This window comes from Xenopus laevis, chromosome 6S (assembly GCF_017654675.1).
Source record: "Xenopus laevis strain J_2021 chromosome 6S, Xenopus_laevis_v10.1, whole genome shotgun sequence".
Lineage (NCBI taxonomy): Eukaryota > Metazoa > Chordata > Amphibia > Anura > Pipidae > Xenopus > Xenopus laevis.
Genome location: NC_054382.1, coordinates 8,059,172 through 8,087,081, shown reverse-complemented (window position 1 = coordinate 8,087,081; position 27,910 = coordinate 8,059,172). Strand labels below are relative to the sequence as shown.

The 27,910-nt window shown below is 40.4% G+C and overlaps 1 protein-coding gene across 8 annotated transcripts in view; it reads right to left on the bottom strand.

Annotated features, from left to right (window-relative positions):
* The window catches only part of LOC108719816 (sodium channel protein type 5 subunit alpha), a 239,232-nt gene that overhangs the window by 25,350 nt on the left and 185,972 nt on the right, over nucleotides 1-27,910 (bottom strand). For 5 of the 8 annotated variants that reach the window (XM_041567344.1, XM_041567343.1, XM_041567342.1 and 2 more), the window contains exons 19-21: nucleotides 24,945-24,968; nucleotides 22,227-22,381; nucleotides 20,240-20,413 (exon numbers count right to left, since the gene is read on the bottom strand). In XM_041567344.1, the coding sequence (XP_041423278.1) occupies nucleotides 20,240-20,413; nucleotides 22,227-22,381; nucleotides 24,945-24,968 (353 nt within the window). The remainder of the gene's footprint in view (nucleotides 1-20,239; nucleotides 20,414-22,226; nucleotides 22,382-24,944; nucleotides 24,969-27,910) is intronic. The other 3 variants (XM_018269001.2, XM_041567347.1, XM_041567348.1) reach the window with 1 other exon arrangement.

The window sequence follows — 27,910 nt, the reverse complement described above, 5'->3', positions numbered from 1 at the left end:
CATTAGTCCTTATCCCTTTACCCCCCAGACCTCAACCCTCTAATAGCATTCTTCATTCCTTAACCATCAGTCTTGACTCCTCAACATGATGGGTTTTCATTGGGAGGGATTGAACTTTTTTCAACCCCATTTTAACTATGTAACTATCTATGTAACATCACTCCTTGTCACTCATCAATGCTTATCCCTCATCCATCTTTCCAATACATCAAAGCTTTGTTCTCCTGCAACCACCAGTCCACATAACCTATCCTTCCATTTCCCTCTCAACCATCAGTTCATCCCTTTCATCCATCAGATCTCACCCCGCTTCCATCAATCCTATCCCTAAACCCTCTGTCATCCCCTTCAACCATCAGTCCTAATCCTTCTTCCATCAGTCCTATTCTTAAAATACCAGTTTGTTCCCTTTAACCATTAGTCCTTATTTTACATACATCAGTCATATAATTCAGCCTTCACTTCATTCCTTTCAATATTCATCAATGTTCATCCATGTCAAATGTCTCCTCATCCATCAGTCCTATATCTCAGCCATTAATTCATCTCCTTCAAACATTAGCCCTCAACTCTTAACTATTAGTCCTCTTCGCTTATCCATTAGTTCTACTCTTCACCTCAACCAACAAACTTTTAGCAAGGGTATCTTTTGTAGCTGAGGGATGAGAAATGATGCTGGAGATCTGATATTTGATGTTTGATTCAGAGAAAAGATAGACAAGATTGGAGCAGGTCTAAGAAGAAGTAAAGTCTGAGGTTAAAAGGATTTTCGATGACAGGACAGAGATCACCTGAGAGGAGTGATTGCAGAAATTTATGGGATAGGTAATGAGGAATACAGAACCAAAGAATGTGCTAAAATGGCTAACAATATATATTTATGTAGCAAGTTTTATTTGTCTATATGTTTCAAGAAGTTTTTAATCTAAACAAAACCCTGTAGGTGCTGGAGCCTTCTCATTTTGCATATTGACCTGCCATTATGGTGAGGGTAGAGACCAGCTAAACAGCTGGCTGATGTCTGTGAAAGATTCATATTGCATCTAGGTAAAGATCTGATATTTCAGGTTGCCTAGCAAACTAATTACCTTGCTCTAAAAAGACTGCATAAAGAAAAGCTAAATAAGGAATACTGTGCATACTAATAACATTTAATCATTGTTGTGGACAAATGTTGAATGCAAGAACAGGGCACCTGCAAATTGTACTGCACTGTGCAATTGAAATAGAAATATGCTTAAAAAAAATACATTTAGTCTGTTTGCTTGAAGTCATTGTAATGTCTACCCAGAGAGAGAGAGTTGATTATTCCTGAAACTTTGAGTACATTGTGAGCAAAGTTGTCCAACTCAAGGTCCATAGGGGGACAATGTCCTGGGACTGCCCGAACTTGTGTATAAATACATGTCCTATGACTGGTATGAGCAGTACAAGCGTATGACAAGGGGAACCCTGATTAGAGATGGCGCGAACTGTTCGCCGGCGAACTTGTTCGCGCGAACATCGGGTGTTCGCGCTCGCCGGAAGTTCGCGAACGTCGCGCGACGTTCGCCATTTTGGGTTCGCCATTGTTGGCGCTTTTTTTTGCCCTCTCACCCCAGACCAGCAGGTACATGGCAGCCAATCAGGAAGCTCTCCCCTGGACCACTCCCCTTCCCTATAAAAACCGAAGCCCTGCAGCGTTTTTTCACTCTGCCTGTGTGTGCTGAAGAGATAGTGTAGGGAGAGAGCTGCTGCCTGTTAGTGATTTCAGGGACAGTTGAAAGTTTGCTGGCTAGTAATCGTTTTGATACTGCTCTGTTATTGGAGGGACAGAAGTCTGCAGGGGTTTGAGGGACATTTAAGCTTAGGTAGCTTTGCTGGCTAGTAATCTACCTTCTACTGCAGTGCTCTGTATGTAGCTGCTGTGGGCAGCTGTCCTGCTTCTGATCTCATCTGCTGACTGCTGCAATAACAGTAGTCCTTGTAAGGACTGCTTTTATTTATTTTTTTGTTGTTTTACTACTACTACTACTACTACTATAAGAGCCCAGTGCTATTAGTCTAGCAGTGTTGGGGAGTGGGACTGGTGTGCTAATCTGCTGCTCCTAGTAGTTCAGCAGCACCAACTTTAATTTTTTTTTTTTAATATTCATTTTTTTTTTATTTTACTTTTTTTATTTTACTACCGCTGTAGTAGTGTATAAGTTGACCTTTTAGGCATTATTTGCCCTGTAGGCATTTTTTGCCCAGTGTGTTATTCAACCAACTGCCATCTAGCTGTGTGACCTTGTTCACATTCTGTCTAAATATCCATAATATTACCGTCTCCAGAAAAACACCGGAGTGACTTTTTTCAAGCAGCCATAATATATTTTACGTAATCCGTATCCATCGCTGTAGTAGTGTATAAGTTGACCTTTTAGGCATTATTTGCCCTGTAGGCATTTTTTGCCCAGTGTGTTTATTCAAACCATCTGCCATCTAGCTGTGTGACCTTGTTCACATTCTGTCTAAATATCCATAATATTACCGTCTCCAGAAAAAACACCGGAGTGACTTTTTTCAAGCAGCCATAATATATTTTACGTAATCCGTATCCATCGCTGTATTAGTGTATAAATTGACCTTTTAGGCATTATTTGCCCTGTAGGCATTTTTTGCCCAGTGTGTTATTCAACCAACTGCCATCTAGCTGTGTGACCTTGTTCACATTCTGTCTAAATATCCATAATATTACCGTCTCCAGAAAAAACACCGGAGTGACTTTTTTCAAGCAGCCATAATATATTTTACGTAATCCGTATCCATCGCTGTATTAGTGTATAAATTGACCTTGTAGGCATTGTTTGCCCAGTTTTTTTGGCCGCAGCCACTGAAGCACAGAGGCCAGAAAAAATATGCCATATAAATGCTGAAAATAGTCATTTTTTGCCATACGTTGACTCAACGTATATGGCAAAAAATTACTATTTTCAGCATTTATATGGCATATTTTTTCTGGCAACTGTGCTTCAGTGGCTGCAACCAAAAAAACTGGGCAAACAATGTCTACAAGGTCAACGTATGGCGAAAAATTACTATTTTCAGCATTTATATGGCATATTTTTTCTGGCAACTGTGCTTCAGTGGCTGCGTCCAAAAAAACTGGGCAAACAATGCCTACAAGGTCAACGTATGGCAGTTGTTTAAAGAGAACAGTAGATTACTAGCCAGCAAAGCTACCTAAGCTAAAATGTCCCTCAAATCCCTGCAGACTTCTGTCCCTCCAATACAGAGCAGTATCAAGCAGATTACTAGCCAGCAAACTTACTATCATCTGTCCCTGAAATCACTAACAGCTCTCCCCCTACACTATCTCTTCCAAGCACACACAGGCAGATTTTTCAGATACATTTTGCCCTTGATCCCCCTCTGGCATGCCACTGTCCAGGTCGTTGCACCCTTTAAACAACTTTAAAATCATTTTTCTGGCCAGAAATGTCTTTTCTAGATGTTAAAGTTCGCCTTCCCATTGAAGTCTATGGGGTTCGCGAACCGTTCGCGAACCGCTCGCATTTTTGCGCAAGTTCGCGAATATGTTCGCGAACTTTTTTTCCGACGTTCGCTACATCCCTAACCCTGATACCTTGCGAGGAACAGGGGCAACCTCTCTTTCTTATTCTAGACATTTGAATTCCCTGAAGGGAGGTGCTTGCCTGTGTGTTACATATTTCAACAACTGTCAGTAACAATTATAATGGCAGCAAATCTTCTCTTACTATCAGCAGAAATAACAGTGCAAGGTTTTCAAGACACCTCTGTCTGACAGTGCTGTGAAAAATCCATTTATTTCCTCAGTTGCAGACAAGATAATGACCCCCTGACATGTCCCTCTAAACAGGATGACCAAGTGTTTTCTTCTTTTCTATTCCTATAAACAGATTTCAGAAACTATATTTTTCAGAGTGTTTTATAGAAGTTGGAAGCCAAACATCACGGTTACAGATTACACAGGCTCCAAGCATGAGTGCCCCCCATATTTGGCACCTGGGTTAAAATTACGGTGGAGGTCCTAGGCCCCACTTTTCTTTCTCCCACATATCTGGGGTCAAACCACTTTCCAAGAATATGTCCTTTGCATCTCGTATGCATCAATAAACCCTGTCCATTGGTTAAAAGAACTAGGGTGCAGCACATAATCTCCACTTATCTACCCAATTTCACACCCAAACTTTATAGCCTTTCAAATCCCCAAAAGCTATTAAGACATACTTTATGCAATGTACCTGTGCTACACTATATTGTTGGAGAATGCTGGGAATTGTAGTTTTTAACTACTGTAAAGATGCTCAGTACTCGGTATTTATATTTTCATCTTCTGCCTCTTTTGAATTAGAACCTCAGAATTGCACTCCATGTTATAATGTGTTAAACCTTTCAGGACGTAGGAGGAGAAGCCTTTCCAAAATACAGAAAGGGATACAAAAAGGGCTTTTGCAATGTTACGGCATAAATCTATGGATGGGAATTGGTCTCTAACAAAGCTTTTTTCCCCTCCTTTTTACAATATTGCAGGAACCCGGCACTAATCCCCCATCAGATCCCGGGATTTAGGCAAGCAAATCCCACCTGTTGCAGACAGCCTCTCATTTACCGAAGATAAACGCTTGTCAGCTTCTCTGCAGGGCGACAACATAGCAAGGCGATGGCTCAAATCCTGTGCTGTCATTGCAGTGAAATGCTTGCGGTTAGTGCCGAATTCTAGCTTTGGCCTGGGGCTTCTATTGACTTAGTTTGTATTACTGTACTAAAAATATTGCCATTTTAAGAGTTTATATTTCAGTCGGGTGAGAATATTGTAGTTCAGGCCTCAAATGATAAAATAGTGGGTTCCTTGCAATGCAGCAAGCCTCGGGGCCTTGTTTGGGGCATTACAACTGGGCTAGCCCTATAAAAGCCATTAACCTGATCCACAAAGAACTAGTCGTTCTTTATACAGATACGGGACCTGTTATACAGAATGATCTGGAGGATAACGGATCTTTCCATAATTTGGATCTTCATACCATAAGTCTACTAGAAAATCATGTAAACATTAAATAAACCCAGTAGGCTTTGCTTCCAATAGGGATTTATTATATTTTAGTCAAGATCCACAAAGAACTAGGCATTCTTTATACAGATACGGGACCTGTTATACAGAATGCTCTGGACCTCGTGCTTTCTGGATAATGGATCTTTCCATAATTTGGATCTTCATACCATAAGTCTACTAGAAAATCATGTAAACATTAATTAAACCCAGTAGGCTTTGCTTCCAATAGGGATTTATTATATTTTAGTTTAGATCAAGTACAAGGTACTGTTTTATTATGACAGAGTAAAAGGAACTCATTTTTAAAAAATTATATTATTTTGATAAAATAGAGACTATTGGAGACGGCCTTTCCATAATTCTGGAGCCAGGCCGGGACTGGCAATCTGTGGGTTCTGGCAAATGCCAGAGGGGCTGCTGTAAGTTGATAATTAAGTCATAATTTATTGGGCTGGTAGGGGGCTGTTTGGGCTGCGTTGTAGCTGAAATGCCAGTCCAGATCTCAGTCCAGATCTGTCTGGAGCATTCTGGATATAGGGCTTCCAGATAACGAATCCCATACCTGTAATAGTTGGTGTTACAATGTAAAGCCTTCTTTAGACAAGGAAAGAAAATGGTGAAGGGGCTCAACCTTATAGAAAAACAAGTAAGAACACAGCTTTGTGTTCATTTATATTTGCAAAATGCAAAATGCCTTGTTAGAGCCACATTTAAAAAGCTCTGCATCCACTTGTACTAATGAGTCATTGTCCATCGTCTCTACCCTTCTCTCTGGGGCTGGAAATAGAATTGTGGCATTTGGGAATGGCGATGCTCTAAGAATACAGAGGTGCTCTTGCTAGAATAATGCAGTTTTGGGTTGATTTTGAGTGCAATAATAGAAGCTGCTTCACGCAAAACTAGAAGCCCAATGATTTGAAATCTAAATGACACTACCACTACATTATACTGAATTCAATAAATTGTCTTATGTGCTCGCTGTTTACTCACTATTACTCTGTTTACTTTTAACTAAATGTGCCTAAATGTAGTGGCATTACTAAAGGCTTATGGGTCCTCAGAGTATATTTGCATATGAGTCTATTTCAGCATTTTCTAAAAAAAAAAAACAAGCACCCCTTTTCCAAAACAAAAAAGGCACCCTGTTATAGAGCTGCTTAAAAACATAGCATGTCTTAAAAATCAACCCTTTAGTAAAACCTTTGCACCCTTTAGACTTTTTATCGCCTTGAAGCACATAAATTCTCTTTAACGTGGAATATAGAGCCTGGTTTTGCCTGTATCTAAGCCGTTTGAGATTTAATGCTCTAGATGAGAGAAGTTTTAGTAGTAAAACCAACACTAAATATACAGGTCTCTCATTCTGCTAACCGCATGCCTCGGGTACGTTTGCTTTGATTTTTTCCCAATTTATCCAAATTCTGTTCTCTAACTGCTTCCCACTGCTTAGACTGAGACGCTCTGGATCCGGCTGTTCGGTTAATCTGTGCCACTTAAGGATGATGATTCCATTCCACCTGTTCAGGCATATGCTTTGCCGTTATATCATATTCACTGGTACTGGGACCCTCCCTGTTCTCTATATCCACTGGTCTATATCCACTGAGCAGCTATAATAAACCCTGTTACATCCAGACCCTCTCTGTTAGAATTGAGAAGGTTTACTACTACTATCGAATGCAACAACAGTTTAGCTGATCTTTCTGTAATAATAAAGATTTCACCAGGATATACATCAGTATATCAGAATATTTCCTATCTGAGTTGGGCTGGGGGATCCAGGGCTGCCCCCACATTCTCCTAGGGGTCGTGAGCTTGTCCAGGGGCTGCAATCCTCCCCCTCCTGTACTTTGCGGCCATGATCAGGTGGAGGTCAGGGGGTGCAAGGCAAGCACCCACAGATTTTGGTGGGGACGTCAGGGAGTGGGTCTGCGTTGGCGAGGCCCAGGAGGGTTTTTTTTCTCTTGTCCCGCTTGTAAGGAGGGTAACCGTTTGTTGGACACACACTTCCCCCTACATGGGACACAAACTCCAAGCGAGCAGATAACCAGGAGCTTTATTACATCAATCGTCTTCACCATAACCACATGTATCCAACATTACACAGGAACAAGCATTCAAATCTGCATAATATTCACACAGGCTCGTTCAAGTTTAACCCTTTATCCATAGGATTGATACTTGGGAAGGCTGGGTCGGGTACTCACGCTTGTCTCCAGTCACTGGGAATCCCTGTTCTCCACATGTCTCAGTAATCCGACACTCCCTGCAGAACCCCTTTACTATTCCCACCAGGCTTTTTCAGTGGCCGGAAGCCCATCAAACCCTACTACTGGCCTAAACCCTTTACTCTTGGGTTACTATCCTGTGGAAAATCCACCGGGGCATTACCCCCACCATCTTCCTTGTTGGGGCATTAGGCGGCCCATGCTCACTATCCTGGCTCAGACACCTAGGGGCAGATTCACTAAGCACCAAATTTGCACTAGCGTCCGCTTCTCTCACATTGCAACACTTCACCAGGCTTAATTCGCCTGGGCAATGCTAATTCACTAAAATCCGAAGTTGCGTCCAGGGTGCCAAACACTGGCGAAGTATTGATAGCGGTACTGCGGCAAGCAAAGCGAAGTTGCACTAGCGTTAGTTAATTTGCATACGGCGGGAAGTTAAAGTTAAATGGACGTATATGTTGCAGCAAATACATTACACTACACAAGCCCGGGAAACCTAAATAAAATAAAATAGGGTTGTTATATTGCCCTACACATGAGCAAAGTGTATAGTTTATGTGCCATATGTTAGGAAATGTAGGGGGGAAGCCGGTTACCCCAGAAAAAAATTACGATCTTTTGCAGCCTATCACCCTGAAAAATGAAAAGTAGCCAGAGTTTTTTGGGACTTAGAAAAATTTTCAACTATTTTTTGAGGAAGTCCCATCTACTCTATTGCACTTCGCCTGGTCTGAGGTGGTGAAGGCAAGTCTAGCGCAACGTTCAGTAAAATCCGCATCTTAGTGAATTTGCGTAGTTACGTCCATTCGCCAGAGAGCCAATTCACCAGGCGTAAGGGAGCGAATTACCGATAGAGTCTATCTCCTTCGCTAGCGAAGTTACGCCTGCGCGTAATTTTTCGCTAACATTAGTCACACAAACATAAATGGACCCACTTTTACATATCACACAGTTTCAAACAGCAATGTGCACAAACTAATTTTCACTCACCATAACATACATCATCCCCTTACACGCTGGCTAAGTTCGACCCTGCATCTGAGCATTAAAGGAGAACTAAACCCTAAAAATTTATATGGTTAAAAATGCCATACTTTATATAGTGAACTTATTGCACGAGGCTAAAGTTTCAGCTTGTCAATAGCAGCAATGATCCAGGACTTCAAACTTGTCACAGGGGGTCACCATCTTGGAAAGTGTCTGTGACACTCACATGCTCAGTGGGCTCTGATTGGCTGTTGAGAAGCTAAGCTTAGGGCTCGTCACTAATTATCCAGCAGAAAATGAGCTTCCCTGGCTGTAATATAAGCTGATGCTACAGGTTTGCTGATTATTAAATTCTGATGCTAATTGCACTGGTTTCTGTTCTGCCATGTAGTAATTATCTGTATAAATTACTAATCAGCTTTATATTGTGACATTTCTATTCTATGTGTACTGTATATTGTGAGTGGCTCCCTAAGCTCAGTAAGTGACAGCAGCACAGAGCATGTGCAGTGAATCAGCAGAAAAGAAGATGGGGAGCTACTGGGGCATCTTTGGAGACACAGATCTTTACTGCTAAAGGGCTGTGGTTGCCTTGGACTGGTACAGAAGCACAAAACATCATGTACAACATTTCTAACTACTTCTTGTTAAGCTTTAGTTCTCCTTTAAAGAGAATTCTCTAGAACACTAGGCCACATTCCCTGCTGGCTACTTGTTATACTAAGGGCAGAAAAGGAGAGATGGGAAGATTTGGCCAGTCAGCATCAGCCTATGGCACTAACAGGACTATAAACTAAGTCAATAACATGTTTATAGAAACTGGGGGGCACCCGACACATACAAAGAGAGATTATTAACAAAAGTTTAGTGTACCTTTAATGAGACTCAGCAGCACATTTAGTTTGTGTATGTGGGTTAACTACCTAAGACATTATATAGGCTTCCCAGGAACCAACGCATTAAAGAACAAGTCCAACACAATAATATTAAAGGCAGTAGTGAAAAAAAAACAAGTCTGAGATCCCCCACAGTAAAAATCTTCCAGATTTAAAGAATGAGCTCTCGCTACATTCCTAAAGACTGAAACAATTACGGGTCAAAACAATAAATAATATTGAGCAGGAACGCATGTGAATTCACTTAGCCGTGTAGTAAAACCCACAGCAGAGTCACTTGGGACAGTTGGAGAAATATCATGGAGAGGGGCCAAAATTGGGAAGAAAAGAAAAGTTCTAATTTGATTGGCAGTGAAGACAATATTGGTCAGAGTATAATACACAGTACTGAAGCCATCAGCCCTGTAATGCAAACTAAACACTAAAATATTTATAAATTAATGCTTTCAGCCTTAACTTTCCCTTTATTCTGGCTTTACAGTCATATCAATAAAGCCTGCTGTGCAGCAGCACCTCAATATGCTCCAGGGGAATGGGGATCTAACACTTTAAGTGCCAAACCACCTTAATCAGGGCTATAGGCCTTATGGATAAAATGTGCCAGTAAGAAAAGGAAGAAAAAGGCACATATGTATATACAGACTAGTGGAGCGGAGCTATAGTTGCCCCCATGGATTCTCCCTAGTGAAAGAGTTTAAGGCGCTGTGCTTTTATGCGCTTCGCTTGAAGCGATGTTGTTGCCAGGCGTAGGCTGAAACTTGAAAAGGGTTTGCTGTTTGCTTGCAGCATTTTCACAGCAGGACATATAACACAGGCTATAAAGGGAACAGTCTGAAAAGCACTGGAATCTAAATATGCAGTTCAGCAGGATCCTGGAGTATTGAGCGTTTATAACGATGGCAAGTTCCATATAAATGTTCATTTATTAACATACTATAGATTTGTACCTGGACCATAACCAATAAGGCATGTGGGAGTGCGACATAGGTTAGTAATGAGGGTCTGGGGGAAGTCAACAGTTACAACGAGACTCTTGTTATAGTAGAGTTTAATGGGATTTGTCATGATTTTTATGATGTTGTTTTTATTTCTAAATGACACTGTTTACACTACAAATAATTCACTCTACAATATATAATTTAATTCCTGAACCAGCAAGTGTATTTAGTTGTAATATTGGTGTGTAGGTGCATCTCAGGTCATTTTGTCTGGTCATGTGATTTCAGAAAGAGCCAGCACTTTAGGATGGAACTGCTTTCTGGCAGGCTGTTGTTTCTCCTACTCAATGTAACTGAATGTGTCTCAGTGGGACCTGGATTTTACTATTGTTCTTAGATCTACCAGGCAGCTGTTATCTTGTGTTGGGGAGGTGCTATCTGGTTACCTTCCCATTGTTCTGTTGTTAGGCTGCTGGGGAGGGGGTAATATCACTCCAACTTGCAGTGCAGCAGTAAAGAGTGACTGAAGTGTATCAGAGCACTAGTCACATGACTGGGGGCAGCTGGGAAACTGACAAAATATATAGCCCCATTTCAAAATTAAATATTAAAAAATCTGTTTGCTCTTTTGAGAAATGTGCAGAATTCTGCTAGAGCAGCACTATTAACCAGGGGTGCTGCGCCAATGAGACAAGTTGAGAAACTTGCTCAGACAGCAGCGCCCCACTAGGTACCAGGGGCAGCAAAAATCCCGTCTTGGTACTTTAAGAGCTGAATTTCCAGTTTTCAAACCGGAAATTCTGCTCTTCTAGCGCAGAGAGCGCAATTATGCTCTCTGCACTAGCATTCTTGCCTTCTCTGCCCCCCTCCTGGACCCCCCGAGACCCCCTCCGGCACAAGAAAGGTGAGCTGCAGAGAAGCAGTGGCAGGTAGGAAGAGATAGGTATAATAGGCTCAGAAAGGCAAGGTGTAACATTTGGTGTTAGTAGGGCAAAATGGTAACATCCTAACAGTAGGCCAAAATATTAAGTCTGGCATGATGTCAGTAAGGTAAGATGGTGACAGTGAGGTTACAAGGAACAGTAGGAGCAGAAGATGTCAACAGGTCAAAAATGATACGTGACAGTTGCCAGGCCCAGACTAGCAATCTGACGATTCTGCCAAATGCCAGATGTCACTATCTGATTCAAAATGGCCTATATTGAATCTCAGTTTGGACCTGACAGTAGGGCAAGATGGTGGCAGTGGGATGTGATGTGGTCAGTAGGTGGAGATGATGAGGACAGAACATGATATGGTCAGCAGGGGGAGATGACAACGATAGAATGAGGTGGTCAATAGGGGGAGATGGTGACAGTAAGGTAAGATGGTGACAGTAGAGCAAGATTAGTGACAGTAGAAAAGATGGTGGTAGTAGGGCAAGATTAGTAACAGGAGGGAAAGATAGTGACAGTAGGGAAATATGGTGACAGTAGGGCAAGATGGTGACAGTGGGATGTGATGTGGTCAGTAGGGGAAGATGGTGAAGACAGAATGTGATATGGTCAGTAGGGGGAGATGATGACGATAGAATGAGGTGGTCAATAGGGGGAGATGGTGACAGTAAGGTAAGATGGTGACAGTAGAGCAAGATTAGTGACAATATCGAAAGATGGTGACAATAGGGCAAGATTAGTGACAGGAGGGAAAAATAGTGACAGTAGGGAAAGATGGTGACAGTAGGGAAAGATGGTGACAGTAAGGTAAGATGGTGAGAGTAGAGCAAGATAGAGACAGGGGGTGAAAGATGACAGCAGTAACACTTCAGTAGTTTTTGAACATGGAATAGGTCCCAATACATGAGTTTGCCAAGTCCATAATCAGTACATATAAAGCCTTTAATATTTCATAGCAATCAGGATTCAGGCCTGCCCCATATTTAGCCTCTGCATTAAGCTGTGCTGCATGGGGCCCTTTTTAAAGCATGAGGCGTTGGGAACACCACATGTGTGCAACTGTGTAGTAGAACGGAGAGCTTGTACAGCCCCTCTGATTAAATATGAACAACTCTCAAATCTATCTGCATGTACCAATCTTCTCTGTATGTAGCAGATGTTAGTATTCCAGCCGCAGAATGTCAAGGGTTGTTTGGGAACACACAATAAAGAGAATGGGATTAGTAATGGGCTTAATAATTGATACCTGAGAGGAGGCAGTCAGCCGCACGGCCACAAAAGAATTTGTAAAAATATAAATGGGCAGAATATGGCAAATAAAAATAGTTATTCCCAGTGAAATTGGTAGGAGCCATAGGGGAGCCATTTCTTTCTGCCAACGGGGATATTTTTGTTTTTTATATGAAGGTACAGGCTGAAAAATGTAAAGGATGGAGCACTTTGTCCAGAACATTTTCTCAGCGTGGATCTGTATATGCTGGTGTTTAAATTGGAGACTTTTGCTTGGAAAATATATTTAGTTTAATATACTAAATATACTTGTTTCTTGGGCGAAATAGTAACGAAGTAACAGTGAAAGTTTGGATTTGCATTGACTATTCACATCATATACCTTTTCACTGTTTCCATTATGAGAGAAATCCGGTTTTATATTCACAGAGTGTCGGCTATTAGCTCTTCAGAGTCAGAACTACGTAGAACTAAGTAGGCAGCAGAGGCTAGAGTCCTGTAGTGGGTTGGGTACCCGCGGTTACCCGCAAAAACCTGTGGTACCCTGCGGGTTGCGGGTAGAAGTTCCGGGTGCGGGTATATACATGGGTCGGCGGTTTTGCAGGTCGGGCCGCGGGTCTTCTCAATATTGATTTTTACTCCTTTTTTCTGATCACGCCTACTGCCGATGATGTCACTTCCGGTTTACAATGACAGCACTTCCTGTTTTACTCCTTTTTTCCGATCACGCCTACTTCCGATGATGTCACTTCTGGTTTACAATGACAGCACTTCCTGATTCTTGATGGTCAGCGGGACGCAGGTCCGGGTTGCGGATAATGTTCTTGCGGGTCGCGTAGCAGGTCCAAGCGTGTAAGAATGCGGGTTGCGGGTCCGGGTTGCGGATTGCAGGTTGTGGGTGCAATGGTAACGGGGCACTAGGGGGCGCTAGACACATTAGTGAGTGAATACAGGGATATGGGAGATAGCTCATAGTACAAGTTGATCCAGGGACTGGTCCCATTGCCATTTTGGAGCCAGGAAGAACATTTTTCCCCCTCTGTGGCAAATTGGAGAGGCTTCAGGTGGGTTTTCTTTCCTCTAGATCTGAATGCAGTTAGGCAAGTTAATATAATTAATTGTTTCCCCCGGGTGCCCCCATTTTCTCCAACAACATACAGGCTCTTCTTCACTAAACACAGGGACTACAAAAATGAACAGCAGCCAATCAGCAGCTGCCATCCGTAGGCAAGGTTTGGCCTAGAAACCTTTCTGCAACGGAAGCAACCGGGATACTTAAATCTCTTTAAAGATCAAAGACATCTCGGCAAGGCCGCTAATCCCTCTAACAATGCGGCATTTACACAGTATGATTTACTAGGAAGGTGACATTAAAACACGGAGCTTGGATAAAAACTCTATACCTATGTGAATGCAAGCATGGCAGGGGTGTTTGCTGTCGACTTGCTCTCACTTAAAGGAACAGCTCAGTGTAAAAATAAAACTAGATAAATAGATAGACTGTGCAAAATAAACAATGTATCTAATATAGTTAGTTAGGCAAAAATGTAATGTATAAAGACTGGAGTGACTGGATGTGTAACATAATAACCAGAACACTACTTCCTGCTTTTCAGCTCTCTAACTCTGAGTTAGTCAGTGACTATAAGGGGAGCCACATGGGACATAACTGTTCAGTGAGTTTGCAATTGATCCTCAGCATTCAGCTCAGATTCAAAAGCAACAGTTATGGCCCATGTGGCTCCCCCCTCAATTCTCTGATTGGTTATTTCAGGTGACCAATCAGTGGAAACCAAGAGAGCTGAAAAGCAGGAAGTAGTGTTCTGGCTATTATGTTACACATCCAGTCACTCCAGCCTTTATACATTACATTTTTGGCTAACTAACTATATTACAAACATTTTTTATTTTGCACAACCTATCTATTTACCCAGTTTTTATTTTTACATTTAGCAATTCCATGAAAGGGGAGGGATATTTAGCAGAAATCTACTTTCAAATATACATTAACTAAAGTTATCAGCGGTTTTACAGTCAATAGTAAATGTTGCTGAAGCTGACTGTCTATTTCTGCACTCCTGTTTCTGACTCCTGAAAGAAGGCAGCAGTGCCGCAGCACAATCCAACTCTCCTCCAGCCATGCTTCACAGGCCTGCTAATCAGCTGGCTTCTGCAAGGTCATTTCAACAGTCAGAACCACCAGTGCACAGAACAGAAAAGGGACAGGCGGAGGCAGTTTTCAGTTGCAATTACATTAACAAATCATGAATGTGTATTGGGAAGTATCTTAGAATTCCATTTTATTATTATCATTAGGCTAAGGGGCAGATTTATCAAGTAAATTTGCAAAGCACTGCGTATCTTGACAGCGCTATATAAATAAATGATGATGATGATGATAATTTCTTGACTGTCAAAATTCACACATTCAAATTTTAATCCCCCAATTCCAATGTAAAATCGAATGTGAAATGTATTACACCGTGACCATGGAAACAGTCCCAATTCAAATGTTCGCTACCTAAAGCCTGCTGAGTTCATGTACAAGTCAATGGCAGAAGTCGGTTGAGCCATTTAGAGATGTTAATAGCCTTCCCGACATTTAAGTTGTTTTTCGGGAGCAAAACTCGATTCTTACGAATCGATTATGAATTTTTATGAAATTGTATTTTCAGGTCGATCAAATATTAGACATTCAAATTTTTTTCTTAAATAAGCTCCCAGTCGAATAGTGAGTATATTCAAATTAACAAAAATTCACGTGAATTCCAGGAGGCACATTTCTCAAGGGTCGAATTTCTAATTCATGAATTTAACTCACATGAATTTGATTGGGGGACATTTATTTAAAAAATGTAATATATATGCCAAACTAGGCCGAATTTTACCGACCCGAAAACTCAAATCGAATTTGGTTCTAATTCGACCAAACTCGATTCGAGTTTGATTTCTGCAAATAAAACTGGAATGTCAGGAAGGCTACATACATCTCCAAATTGGTCACTGGACCTCTCCCATTGACTTATACAGTAATTCGGCAGGTTTTAGGTGGCGAATTTGAATTCTTAAAGGGCCAGACTATGATAAGTCTCGAAAATCGAATTCAAATTTTTTAAAAACTTGATTCGAGTTCGGATACTTCCTTAGTCAAATTTGACACTTTTGACCTTTCGAATTTGAATTTTCAATTCGACCCTTAATAAATCTGCCCCTAAATCAGGAGTGCCCATATTTTACAAATTTTCGTGATGTTGTCCCATTATTATCTAAATCCATAATAGCATTGCTAGCCTTTTGTATTGCTAAAATATTATATTGATTTATGGGAAAGGTTATATTGCTATATTTAAGAATGTAATCATTTATAATGTATTAGTATATTATTATTATTATGATAAATATCTGAATGAAAAGATTGAAACAGGAGAGTGATTTAGACAAGCTGTTTGTTGAAAATGTCTTGAGATCTACTGATCCCCAACTAAAGGTCTACTGGTAGATCCCCATCTACCTTTTGGGCACCCCTGCCCTAAATGTTATTTTGGTGTTTACATTCCCTTTAAAATAGAAAGATAACATATGAATTCTAGGCACCAAATAAAACACACATCAGCTTATTACTTGCTGCTCCCATAACACTGTTTGGATTTTTTCAAAAAAGTGCCACCAAATGACCTTCAGCAGCGCCCATTGACTTTGAATGGACAAGGCAAGAAAGTGCAAGTTCTGTCCACTAGGTGTCTCTTTTTATTTCCCTGTATAATGTAACCATCCCCTGCACAGAATCACCTGTTACTGTTTTACATCCAGCAGCTGGAATTTCTCTGCTTTAAGTCCCGTCTGTTTATTTTTTAAGCTCCTCATTTCTTGCCATTGATTAAACATTATTGCATTTGGCACGCCGGCTGTGTAGGAAGCCTTGCAAAAACATCTCAATCGATGGGAACAAACAGATATAAATAAACGTGTCTCTGATGCTCTGGCAACCGTACCCGTGCCATGGGAATCAGAGCTTTACACAGCTGAGTTGGCAGGGGGAGGACAGTAAAATGAAGCTTTTAGTGGATTATTTTACTAAACCGACCGGCTTTTTATTATGACCTGATCGCTACAAACCAAGCGGCCACCTTTATCATTATGAGGTTTTTAAGAACAGCTCTGACCTTGGAGACCAAGAGGGAAGTATTGGGGTTAATCGAATGCTACTTCTATTTGTAAACAGCAGTAACTTATCCTTTTAGATATATCTCAGAAATAACCCTAATCATTTCTGTTTGATTTTTTTTAATCAGGCTCAATATATATATGGTTTACAAGCAGTCTAAAGACTCAAATGATTCTACAAACAGGTCCATGAGTGATGGGTGATTTTTCTGTTCCTGGAAAACAGATATTTTATACAGATTAATCTATAGTATTCCATGGCCAATTCCACGTAAAATAATCCCAGAACACATGGCAGTTTAAATAGCATGTCAAATATGATGACAGCAGAACACATAGGAGAAAATTCACGAAAGGGCGAATTTTCGCCTGTGAAGGCTTCGCCAAACACTTTGCACAGGTCAGGCGCAGATTCGCAAACCACTGCGCTAATTCACTAAAATGTGAAGTTACATCTCGGCAGCCGAACACTAGCAAAGTTTCGCTAGCCTAAATTCTTCAGCGAGCATTTCATAGCAAACTTTCGCTAACGTTTACAGTATTTCTGCCTAGCAAAACTTCATTAATACACTTAGGTCAATTTGAATGTCCTTCAAATGGTTAAAAAAAAGTTGAAACAACAATTTTTAACAGTTACTACTTTTAAAGTAAATCCCACTATTTTTATAACTTTTCAGCATACAGGATATGATGTCACTGACATAAGATTGAGGAGGATGTACCTTCATCTTATAAGTTCACCAGGTCTAAGGTGGCGAAGGAAACTCTGAAGAAAGGGTTAACATAATGGAAAATCGCACTTTGGTGAAATTGCGGAGTAACGGTCGTTGGCCTGAGCGAAAATTCGCCTTCCTTCAGCCACAGAGAAGACAAGCAAACATTTTAAAGCCCCAAAATCTTACAAAAGCCTCCAAAACTCTTGCAGCTTTTAGGTGGTAGAACAGCATAGAGTTTAATTCACAGTGATTTAGGGGCCCATTCACCAAGCTCGAGTTAAGGATTCGAAGTTAAAAAACTTTGAATTTCGAAGTGTTTTTTGGGCTACTTCGACCATCGAATGGGCTACTTCGACCTTCGACTTCGAATCGAAGGATTCGAACTAAAAATTGTTCGACTATTCGATAGTCGAAGTACTGTCTCTTTAAGAAAAAACTTAGACCCCCTAGTTCGCCACCTAAAAGCTAATGTTAGCCTATGGGGAAGGTCCCCATAGGCTTGGCTAAATTTTTTTGGTCGAAGGATAATCCTTCGATCGTTGGATTAAAATCCTTCGAACCGTTCGATTCGAAGGATTTAATCGTTCGACCGAACGATTGTTCCTTCGATCGAGCTATTTGCGCAAAAAATCTTCGACTTCGATATTCGAAGTCGAAGGATTTTAATTCACAGTCGAATATCGAGGGCCCATTACGAATTTGCCCCTTAATATCTGAAAATATTCGTGGTGAAAGATTCACCAAAATCATTGAAGTCTATGGGCGACAAATTTTTTGACGCACAACAATATTTCTTTGCACCCATTGGAGTCTATGGGAGTCTGTTTCGCTGCAAAACCTGGCGAACATTTTTGCTTATCGCTACACATGCACAAAATGACCAGATAAATTGGAATATAGTAATGATATAGATGCCATGCCCAGTTGGTAGTCTGAGTGTTGTATAAACCCTGCAGGCCTCAAGTTGGACATAAAAGGTTGTTTCATTTTTACTCTCTGGACAGACATTCAATAACAGGACCCAAATAGATTCCATTCTTGCAGTCACAAGAAGTAACATGACATATTGGACATTTTATACCAACAAAGGTATCGGAACAAAATAATGCTTGGAAGGTACAGGGTCTACAGAGATTCCATAGGTGTGTACCTACCCACATTCAACTTTAAATAGAGAGATGCATGTAAAAACAGAGCGCAAGGCTCTTCAATGCAACCCCACATTGGAAATGAAAAGAACCATATAATCAGGTAAAACATGAAAACACACATTCTTAACCCAAAACTATAACTTTAACAAATTCTGATGTTCATAGGCAAAAGGTACAGAGATTTAGCCAACCTAGGTGCTGTCGTCCTTGCATGGGACAGTGATACATTGTGATACTGCAGCCCGTGATGGAGCACTGCTCCCAGGAGCATGCTGGGATTTTATTTTAGGGGTAGAATAACAATTTAAAGGAATACTGTCATGATTTTTATGGTGTAGTTTATATTTCTAAATGACACTGTTTACACTGCATATAATTCACTTTTCACTATAAAATGTAATTCCTGAACCAGCAAGTGAATTTTTTTTATTTATAATATTAGTGTGTAGGCACCGTCTCAGGTCATTTTGCTTGGTCATGTGTTTTCAGAAAGAGACAGCACTTTAGAATGGAACTGCTTTCTGGTAGGCTGTTGTTTCTCTACCGGGGAGGGGAGCTGTTATCTTTTGTTAGGGAGCTGCTATCTAGTTACCTTTCCATTGTTTTGCTGATGGGCTGCTGGTGGGGGTGGGGGGGGGGTTGGGAGGGGGTGTTACCACTCCAACTTGCTATACAGCAGTAAAGAGTGACTGAAGTTCATCAGATCACATGACTGAGGGCACTTGGGAAACGGACAATATGTCTAGCCCGATTGTCAGATTTCAAAATTAAATATAAAAAAATCTGTTTGCTCTTTCGAGAAACGGATTTCAGTACAGAATATAAAATTTAACTCCTGAACCAGCAAGTGTATTTTTTTTATTTATAATATTAGTGTGTAGGCACCGTCTCAAGTCATTTTGCTTGGTCATGTGTTTTCAGAAAGAGACAGCACTTTAGAATGGAACTGCTTTCTGGTAGGCTATTGTTTCTCTACCGGGGAGCTGTTATCTTGTGTTAGGGAGCTGCTATCTAGTTACCTTTCCATTGTTTTGCTGATGGGCTGCTGGTGGGGTTGGGGGGGGGGTTGGGAGGGGGTGTTACCACTCCAACTTGCTATACAGCAGTAAAGAGTGACTGAAGTTCATCAGATCACATGACTGAGGGCACCTGAGAAACGGACAATATGTCTAGCCCGATTGTCAGATTTCAAAATTAAATATAAAAAAATCTGTTTGCTCTTTCGAGAAACGGATTTCAGTACAGAATTCTATTAACTGATGAGTTTTGAAAAAACACATGTTTTCCCATGACAGTATCCCTTTAAAAAAAGCAATGGATCTAGTTTATTCAAATGTCTTCTACTAGACGGTTCATGGGTCTGGAGAAGGGCTCCTGGCAATGTAGCAAGGCTGGTACCCATCTAAAGGTAAAAAATGTCTGCTGTCTAATTCAGTGCCCTCTGGCTGTTGTTGAATGACAACTCCAAGTATCTTAATTATATCGCCACTGGTAAGGAAGTGCTTTAAAATAACCCCTGACAGGCTTTGGCTAATAGTGGGATTCTAGTAGCTGAAGAGGAACAACAGCCATTGGGTTGGCTATCCTTTATGTATATTCTATAAAATATATCTTACCCTAGATATGTTCTTTTTACTTATCTATATCTTTTGTCCACAAGGAAGCCCACTGACAACGCCCTTTCCACCCTACACTAAATACAGCCTTTATGGTGCATGTTATCTGGATATCTATGTAGCACACAGAAGTGAAACCCACTGCATAACTGAACATGAATATCAGATATATTATATAGTCATTGTGTGGGTGCCTCTTAGTTCCGCTGGTGACGTGAATGAGGTCACACCATTGCCATTTAGATTGGTCAAATACAAACCAAATTAACCAGTTACTATACAGGTTTCAAAGAAAGAGAGGTAAATACACAATACTTACGCCAACAATAAAGAAGTCCAGCCAACACCAGGCATTGGTAAAGTACTTTTTAAAGCCATAAGCCACCCATTTCAGAAGCATCTCAAGGATAAAGACATAAGTGAACACCTTGTCGGCATATTCAAGTATGGTTTTAATGACTTTCTTCTGGTCAATGTAGATATCTTCAAATGCCTATAAAGAAGAGATCTAAATGAATACCGTATTCAGGTTTTATTTATTGTTAAAAGTTACCAATTAAAGAATGGTATTTGGAGATGGGGTCCACTATGCGAATGGAGGAACTTTTAAGCTATACTTCCGGGAAACAAGAGGGGTTTGTGAAGACCTGGTCAGCTTGGGTAATGTTCATGGAATCTGTACCCAAGGAGGGAATAACCCTGGACTAGGAGCACATACACAGTTCCAATAACTTGGGTGGTATATGGGAAATATCAAAAAATGGATGTTTTAAGAAAAATCTGTTACAGAACGGCTGAGCACTCTTTCACTTTCCTCTGTTCTTTCTTTTTTCTTTTTGGTTTTACTATCTTTTCTCTATTTTATAATTTCTGAATATTGTTGAATCCTTTCGAGCGTTCCTCTTTAATCATATAATATTGTTATAGTACGCCTCAAAATATATGAGGTCTGGGCGAACTAGTTCTATTTTTGGGAAACCTATCAAGCATCTGACTCGCCTCATGGTTTGCCAACCTTTGATATTGTGATACTGTGTTTCTGAGAAAAACTTATTGTGGATGTACTCATTTTGTATAATGTTTGTACAGGATTCATTTTCTTGCTATTTGAATTTTTCTCTATTGTAAAATGCCTACTTCTTTAAATAAAGAATATACAAAAAAAAAAAGTTACCAATGAGCCCAAAGTGTTTTAATTTAGTGTCAGGGCATATCTCAGGTAATCGTTTGGGCTTCATGTGTGATCTGTTGTCTGAGCCAGTAATATCAGAAAAAGGGTCTGTCTTTAGTGGGGGTGAATTCCCAGGAAAAATATAATTCTGAACTGTCAGATGTTGTTGACCTACAACTTCCAGTAGGCCCCACAACCTTCAGTTCTGCTGATTGGAAGCTGGAATTTCTTCTTCAACAACAACTGTGGTTGCATGGATTGGCAAAACTGATACTGTCACCTTCTTTTCCTACTGTTGCCCTCACCCTTGAGTCTCCATCCCTTCTCCTTTAGCTTGCAAGCTCTAGGAGCCTCTGCTCATTTTATTTTACGCCACCGTTAACTCTAGTATAGGGCACTCACTCATCCTGCCTTTTCTGCCCTGAGTGCCACTATAGACCAGGCCCAGAGCCTTGTAGGAATACTACATTGGCAGTAGAACATCTGGATCCCAAATTCCTATTAAAACTAGGGCCCAAGATCCATCTCTAGCCAAGTGCCTTCTTCTATTTTTCTCAATGATATCTACTGTCCTTTAATCTGTACATACAGTGCAGCTCATCAGTCTGTAGGAGCATAAAATAAAGCTGATCAAAATCATACCCTGGCCAAAGCCTCATTAATCAGCCCCCATTGCAAAAGGGAAAAAAAACCTTGAAAACTAATTAGATCACAGCGCTCAATGAGATTACATGCGCTCTGTGCAGGAAGGATGTCTTACATGGAATAATCTGTGTGCCACCCCAGGGGATCTTAACAGTTATTAATGTAACGTCATTCAATTTCCATATTCAAACAATTAAATGTGAAAGGATGGATTGAAAGCCGAAGATACAAAAGAAGGAATTACACATTTTAGCAGTCTGAGTAGAGAGAGTGAAAGAATGGAAATATTAACCGAGCAGATTAGTTTGATTTTAACTGGTAATAAAAACATTGCATTCATGCCTTTATTTTATATGATTTACTGGGTATCTAGGTATCAAGGAAGATGGAGGCAACCTTGCGATTCTTAAACAACTTTATGCCATATTATCCATATCATATTGTAGGAAGGGATGAACTTAGATGTTAACAGACATTAACTGGGACTTACCAGTGCACCACTGCTCAGCAAGATCATGAAGACGATGAATGTCTCGAACCAGTTGTGTTCCACAATTTTGTAGCAGGTCTTCCTCAGTTTCCACCAAATCTTTCCAACACCTTTGGTGATATCTATCCTGCAGCATGAACAGTGTCGCATGCAACCTACAATGGCCAAGAAAATACAAATGGTAAATGGCACGGAGAGGTCAATATGTAATACCCGCAGGTGACTGACACCTGGATGAGGCTTGGTAATCTCCTCTATGAAGGGAGCTCAATAAAGCACAATGTTCCAGCTTCTGCTAAGAAATCTAAAAGGTCTGGTGGGCCTCTTATAGGAATAGAACGGGTATCATACAAAGTTCACTTACCAAAAACGATCACCTTATAGTGGCACTGTGCCATTAGATGCTCATTATACAAGCCAATAGGGATGTAGCGAACTGCCGTTTATGTGTTCGCGAACGCCGTTCGCGAACACCGGCAAAAAATGCGAACAGTTCGCGAACTGTTCGCGAACTTCGAACATCCGAAAATCGTTCGATTCGAACGATCGAAGGATTTTAATCGTTCGATCGAACGATTTTCGTTCGAATGGAACGATTGAAGCCATTCGATCGAATGATTTCATTCAATCCAATGGCTTCGATCGTTCGATTCGAACGAAAATCCTTCGATTTTAGCGATCGAAGGAATCGAATGGTCGAATGGTCGAACGATTTTGACGCGAACGCCTATTGGCGAACGTCGCGCGACGTTCGCGAACTTGCGGCGGACGCGAACAGCCGATGTTCGCGCGAACAAGTTCGCCGCAGAACAGTTCGCTACATCCCTACAAGCCAATGGAGCCAATATTGGCAGATGTTGACTCATTTCAGAGGCTTAGAAGCATTTTTTATGTAGGTGTTAGGTAAGCTCCCGATACCTGATCTCATGAGCAAATTGTCAGCTGGTTATGAATAAGAACTTCTGATCCTGATAATTATCTCCTTGTTGATCCCATGTGACAAAGAGATGAGCTAAGATGAGCAGCAAGGAATGTATTTATGGAGGTCAGCAAATGTAACATCCTTGATATGAAGTAGAACATTTTGGTAGTACAGCTGCTTTAAATGGGTTCCAACTGTATCAATAGAGCATTTCATAACATTATTTTAAGCGACAAGCAACCTTAGGTTCTCTAGATAATGAAGGCAAGGTGAACACTTCCTCATGTAGATGGAATGCAGGGTGCAGAATGAGCCTCTGTGTGGACATAAGATTCTCTAGATGGGTTATGTACAAAACTCAGACTTCTGTATACTTTAAACTTTGTCTGCATTTGAAATGTGCCAGTATACTTTTATCAAAGAATGAACTTTCTCACATAGACATTGTTGAGTGTAAATGTGAGCCCAACATTGGACCAAAATGCCAGGTCCCTCAGTCACAGAACTTTTATATTGCCCAATGGTATTCTCAGGCTGCAGGATTTTCTCTGACCAGTACCACTTATATATGGACAAACCCCATTCTTCAAGAATGACCAAGTCAGCATTCTATTTGTGCTTAGGTATGGGCATTACTCCATTACTTATCATTGGTTTATATCATGTTGAGGCAATAATACCTCCTCACCTGGGCAAATGGCTATCAATCTTTCTTAATCCTACACGCTTATTAATTAATTGTGCCATACTAATGCGAGCATTGTGCTAATAAAAGCATTTGAGTCCCTATGTATCAATGATATTGACTTTGCCATATACACACATTGACATGTTTTCTATGGGCAGCAACTAGTGGCAATGGATCAAGATGAAGGTCAACAAATCGGTGCCTCATGGATCGGAAAGCCATAAATCATCTTCATTTCCCCGAAATCCAAACTGGGATGAATGTGGTCATTTTGAGATTGACGTGTTCTTTACCCCATTCTTTAATATTCTAACTGCACTTGACCAACCAAAGCTGAGTGCTGATTGGCTGCAATGCATCACTATACATAGGCACATATTTCAGTGCCACATAATAAGCCAGAAGGGTGATATTTGCAAGTGGAGCTCTGCAATCTTTTGACAGTGTGTTACTCTCCATGCTGTGCTCTTTGTTGTGCTGTAATTGGGGCACTTGATATTTTTGCACAAGCCATTCAACTATATATATTCAAAAAATTAATATAGAGCAGATTCCCAGTTGAATCAGGTTTTCTTATGAGAACCCCCCGTAAAGGGTCAACTGTAAGGGGAAAGATGCTGGCTACACTTTAAGATTGATGCATATCCAAGCATGCCTAAGGGCCCTTGAATGCTCTTGTGCAAAATATTATGGCTTGATGCACAATGTTGTGAGGATAGCTCAATCACGTGGCCAATTTCAGAACTAAATTCAATACAAATAAATGGTAGTGTCCTTGTAGTAATCCAAACACCCACACCCAAAATTTAGTGTTCTTTAGAAGGTTGATCTGACTACCATTGAACAAGCCCTGAGAGCAGTAGTAGATGTGTTTATCCCTAAGTGCATTAGCTAATAAAGTCAAAATGTTGGAATTTACTTCCTAAATTGTTCTGCAAACCAATGGCTTTCAAACCCGGTGCAGATATACCATGCTGTGTGTGTTAGCTTTAATGTCACTGTGTCTCTGCCTGGTGTATAGAATTAATAAACAGTGCTCATTTTACTTAGTTACTTTTGGAAGGTCATGCACAAACCTGTTATTTTTTGGGGGATAAATAAAAGTTACCTGTGCTGTCCGGACAATTTGCATCTATAAAAAAAAATAACAATTGCACGGAACAGTTAAGGGGGCGGCCAAACTGCTGGTTGTAATAACTAGAACAGTGCCAGAATTTTATGGTACAGGTATGGGACCTGTTATCCAGAATGCTCTGGACATGGGGTCCAGATAACGGATCTTTCTGTAATGTGGATGTTCATACCTTGAGTCTACTAGATAATCATGTAAATATTAAATAACCCCAATAGGCTGGTTGTGCTTCCAATAAGGATTAATTATATCTTAGTTGGGATCAAGTACAGCTACTGTTTTATTATTACAGAGAAAAGGGAAATCATTTTTAAAAATTAGGATTATTTGATCAAATAATTTAATAACTATTTCCTTTTGCTCTATAATACTAAAACAGTGCCCTGTACTTGATTTTGGCTCAACTGCACAAATCCCTATTGGTGGCAAAATAATCCTACTGGGGTTATTTAATGTTTCAATTATTTATTTTTTTATCCATTATCTGGAAAAGCCCAGGTCTCAAGCATTCTAGATAATAGATCCAATACCAGTATATATAATTCCCTTCAATCAATTCTGTATATTAAGTAAAAAGTATGAGATCCTTGAAACTGAACAAACCACAGGCGGACACCTCGTTGCCACACTTAATTCCCAAGTCATTAACATTAATACAAATCGCAGTGGGTTCGGGAAGTTGCATTTAAATATCACTAGGAAAATCAACAATCTATGTCCTTGTTTGACCTTCTGACACAAGCCCTGGCCTTGTCCGTTGTGTCCCACTGGCCTATTTATGAGTGCAAAAAGTTTGCCAAAATGGAACAGTCCTTTCCAAAATCCCAGAGCTGCAAAGGTTTGTTTTTTCGTATGCCATAATAACCCCAGGAGGAGCAGTGTCGGAGTGGGATGCCAGGGGCCCACCAGAAAACCTTCGGCTGAGGGCTCACGTTTAAAACTATCCTCTCCTCACTCAACCTCTTTATTCTCCTAGTCTCTTTTCTCTATATACTATACTCTACTCTTCCTTTATTTAGCCTCTGTGTTCCCATAAAGAAGAAGAAGACCCTGAAATAAGCCAAATGGTTAGAAGTAAGAAGCCCACTGAGACCTGGGCCCACTAGGAAGTTTTCCTGGTATTCCGGTGGGCCAGTCCGTCACTGCAGTCGCAGGACTTTACATCTACAATTCAATGCAATTTCTAGTCATTTGGAATGTGTCGATGAGAATGGGTTTGTGGGCATTTGCATGCAATCTCCTGACATGACAGTGTGGCCTTTAGCAAATAGAGGTCATGGAACGTATAAAAGCTGAACTTCTTGAACCTGGAGTAGTGACCCGTGTCTACATATATTTATCTCATGTATATAGTGCTACCAGCATTCACAGGGGCCATAAAACAGGGAGAAGAATGCAATAAAGAGGAAATAAATACAGAGCTAGCACTCCCTGCCCTTAGAGCTTACAATCTAATAGGTGAGTCACTTACAAATGAAAAAAAACAGAAGGAAAATAGAGCCTTTATAAAAATCAATAAATGTGCAAATTATTCTCCTGAGCACTTTTACTGGGGTTTTTTGTTTTTGCTATTTTTTAAAAAAAGACGTCTTTAAGTTCCCCCCCCCTCCCCCCATAGAGCTTCTGCAGTAATGGTGAGTCACTGTTGAGCTGGGGGCACAGTGGTTAATTCCCTAAGCAGAAGGCTGCTCACCAATGGGTACAAAGGTTAAGGGGATACGTTTGGAAAGTTATAAAAATCAATCAAGTTCCGAATTACTTTTTTTTTTATTTTTAAAAATAATTTCCCTTGTACCTTGTACTTGATCCCAACTGAGATATAATTAATCCTTATTGGAAGCAAAACCAGCCTATTGGGTTTATTTATTGTTTATATGGTTTTCTAGTAGACTTAAGGTATGAAGATCCAAATTAAGGAAGAATTAATTGAAGGGAATTATACATACAGGTATTGGATCAATTATCCAGAATGCTTGGGACCTGGGCTTTTCCAGATAACGGATCGCTGATAAAAATTAAAAAAAATAATTGAAACATTAAATAACCCCAGTAGGATTATTTTGCTACCAATATGGATTTGCGCAGTTTAGCTTCCATCAAGTACAAGGCACTGTTTTATTATCACAGAGCAAAAGGAAATAGTTATTAAAAAAATATTTTATTGGAGCTTTCTGGATAACAGGTTTCAAATAAGGGACCCCATAGCTATATTTACATGAAATGGCACATGGAACTGTAACTGGCTGATATAATCTCCCTTGAAATGACATACAGGATTTCATTGTTTTGATATCTTGTTGGCTTGACTTTATTTCTGCCAGTTTTTGCTCTTATTATACAAGTATGGGATGGGATCAGTTATCCGCAAACCCGTTATCCAGAAAGCTCCGCATCACGCAATGGCCATCTCCCATAGACTCCGTTTTATCCAAATAATCCAGATTTTAAAAAAAATTATTTCCTTTTTCTCTGTAATAATAAAACAGTAGCTTGTACTTGATCCCAACTAAGATATAATCAATCCTTATTGGAAGCAGAACCAGCCTATTGAGTTTATTTAATGTTTATATAATTTTCTAGTAGACTTAAGGTATGAAGATCCAAATTACGGAAACATCCAATCTCCGGAAAACCCCAGGTCCCGAGTGATCTGGATAACAGGTCCCATACCTGTAGAACCCAGTCCCTTGGGTGTAGGTGGATATTTTAGACCTGGTCGTGAACCACAATCCATGAAAGAAGGTTTTAGCAATGGAAAGCCTCCTGCATATAGAATGAATCCCTGAGCCCCTGACCATGCAGCGATCCAGTTGCACCTCAAATATCTTCCCAAGGACAAGACATCACATTCAGCCTGGCTGCATAACTTTACGTGACGTCGATATCATACGTCTATATCTTACTTTATCTAGATAGTATCCTGGAAAAATTGTACTGCTTGA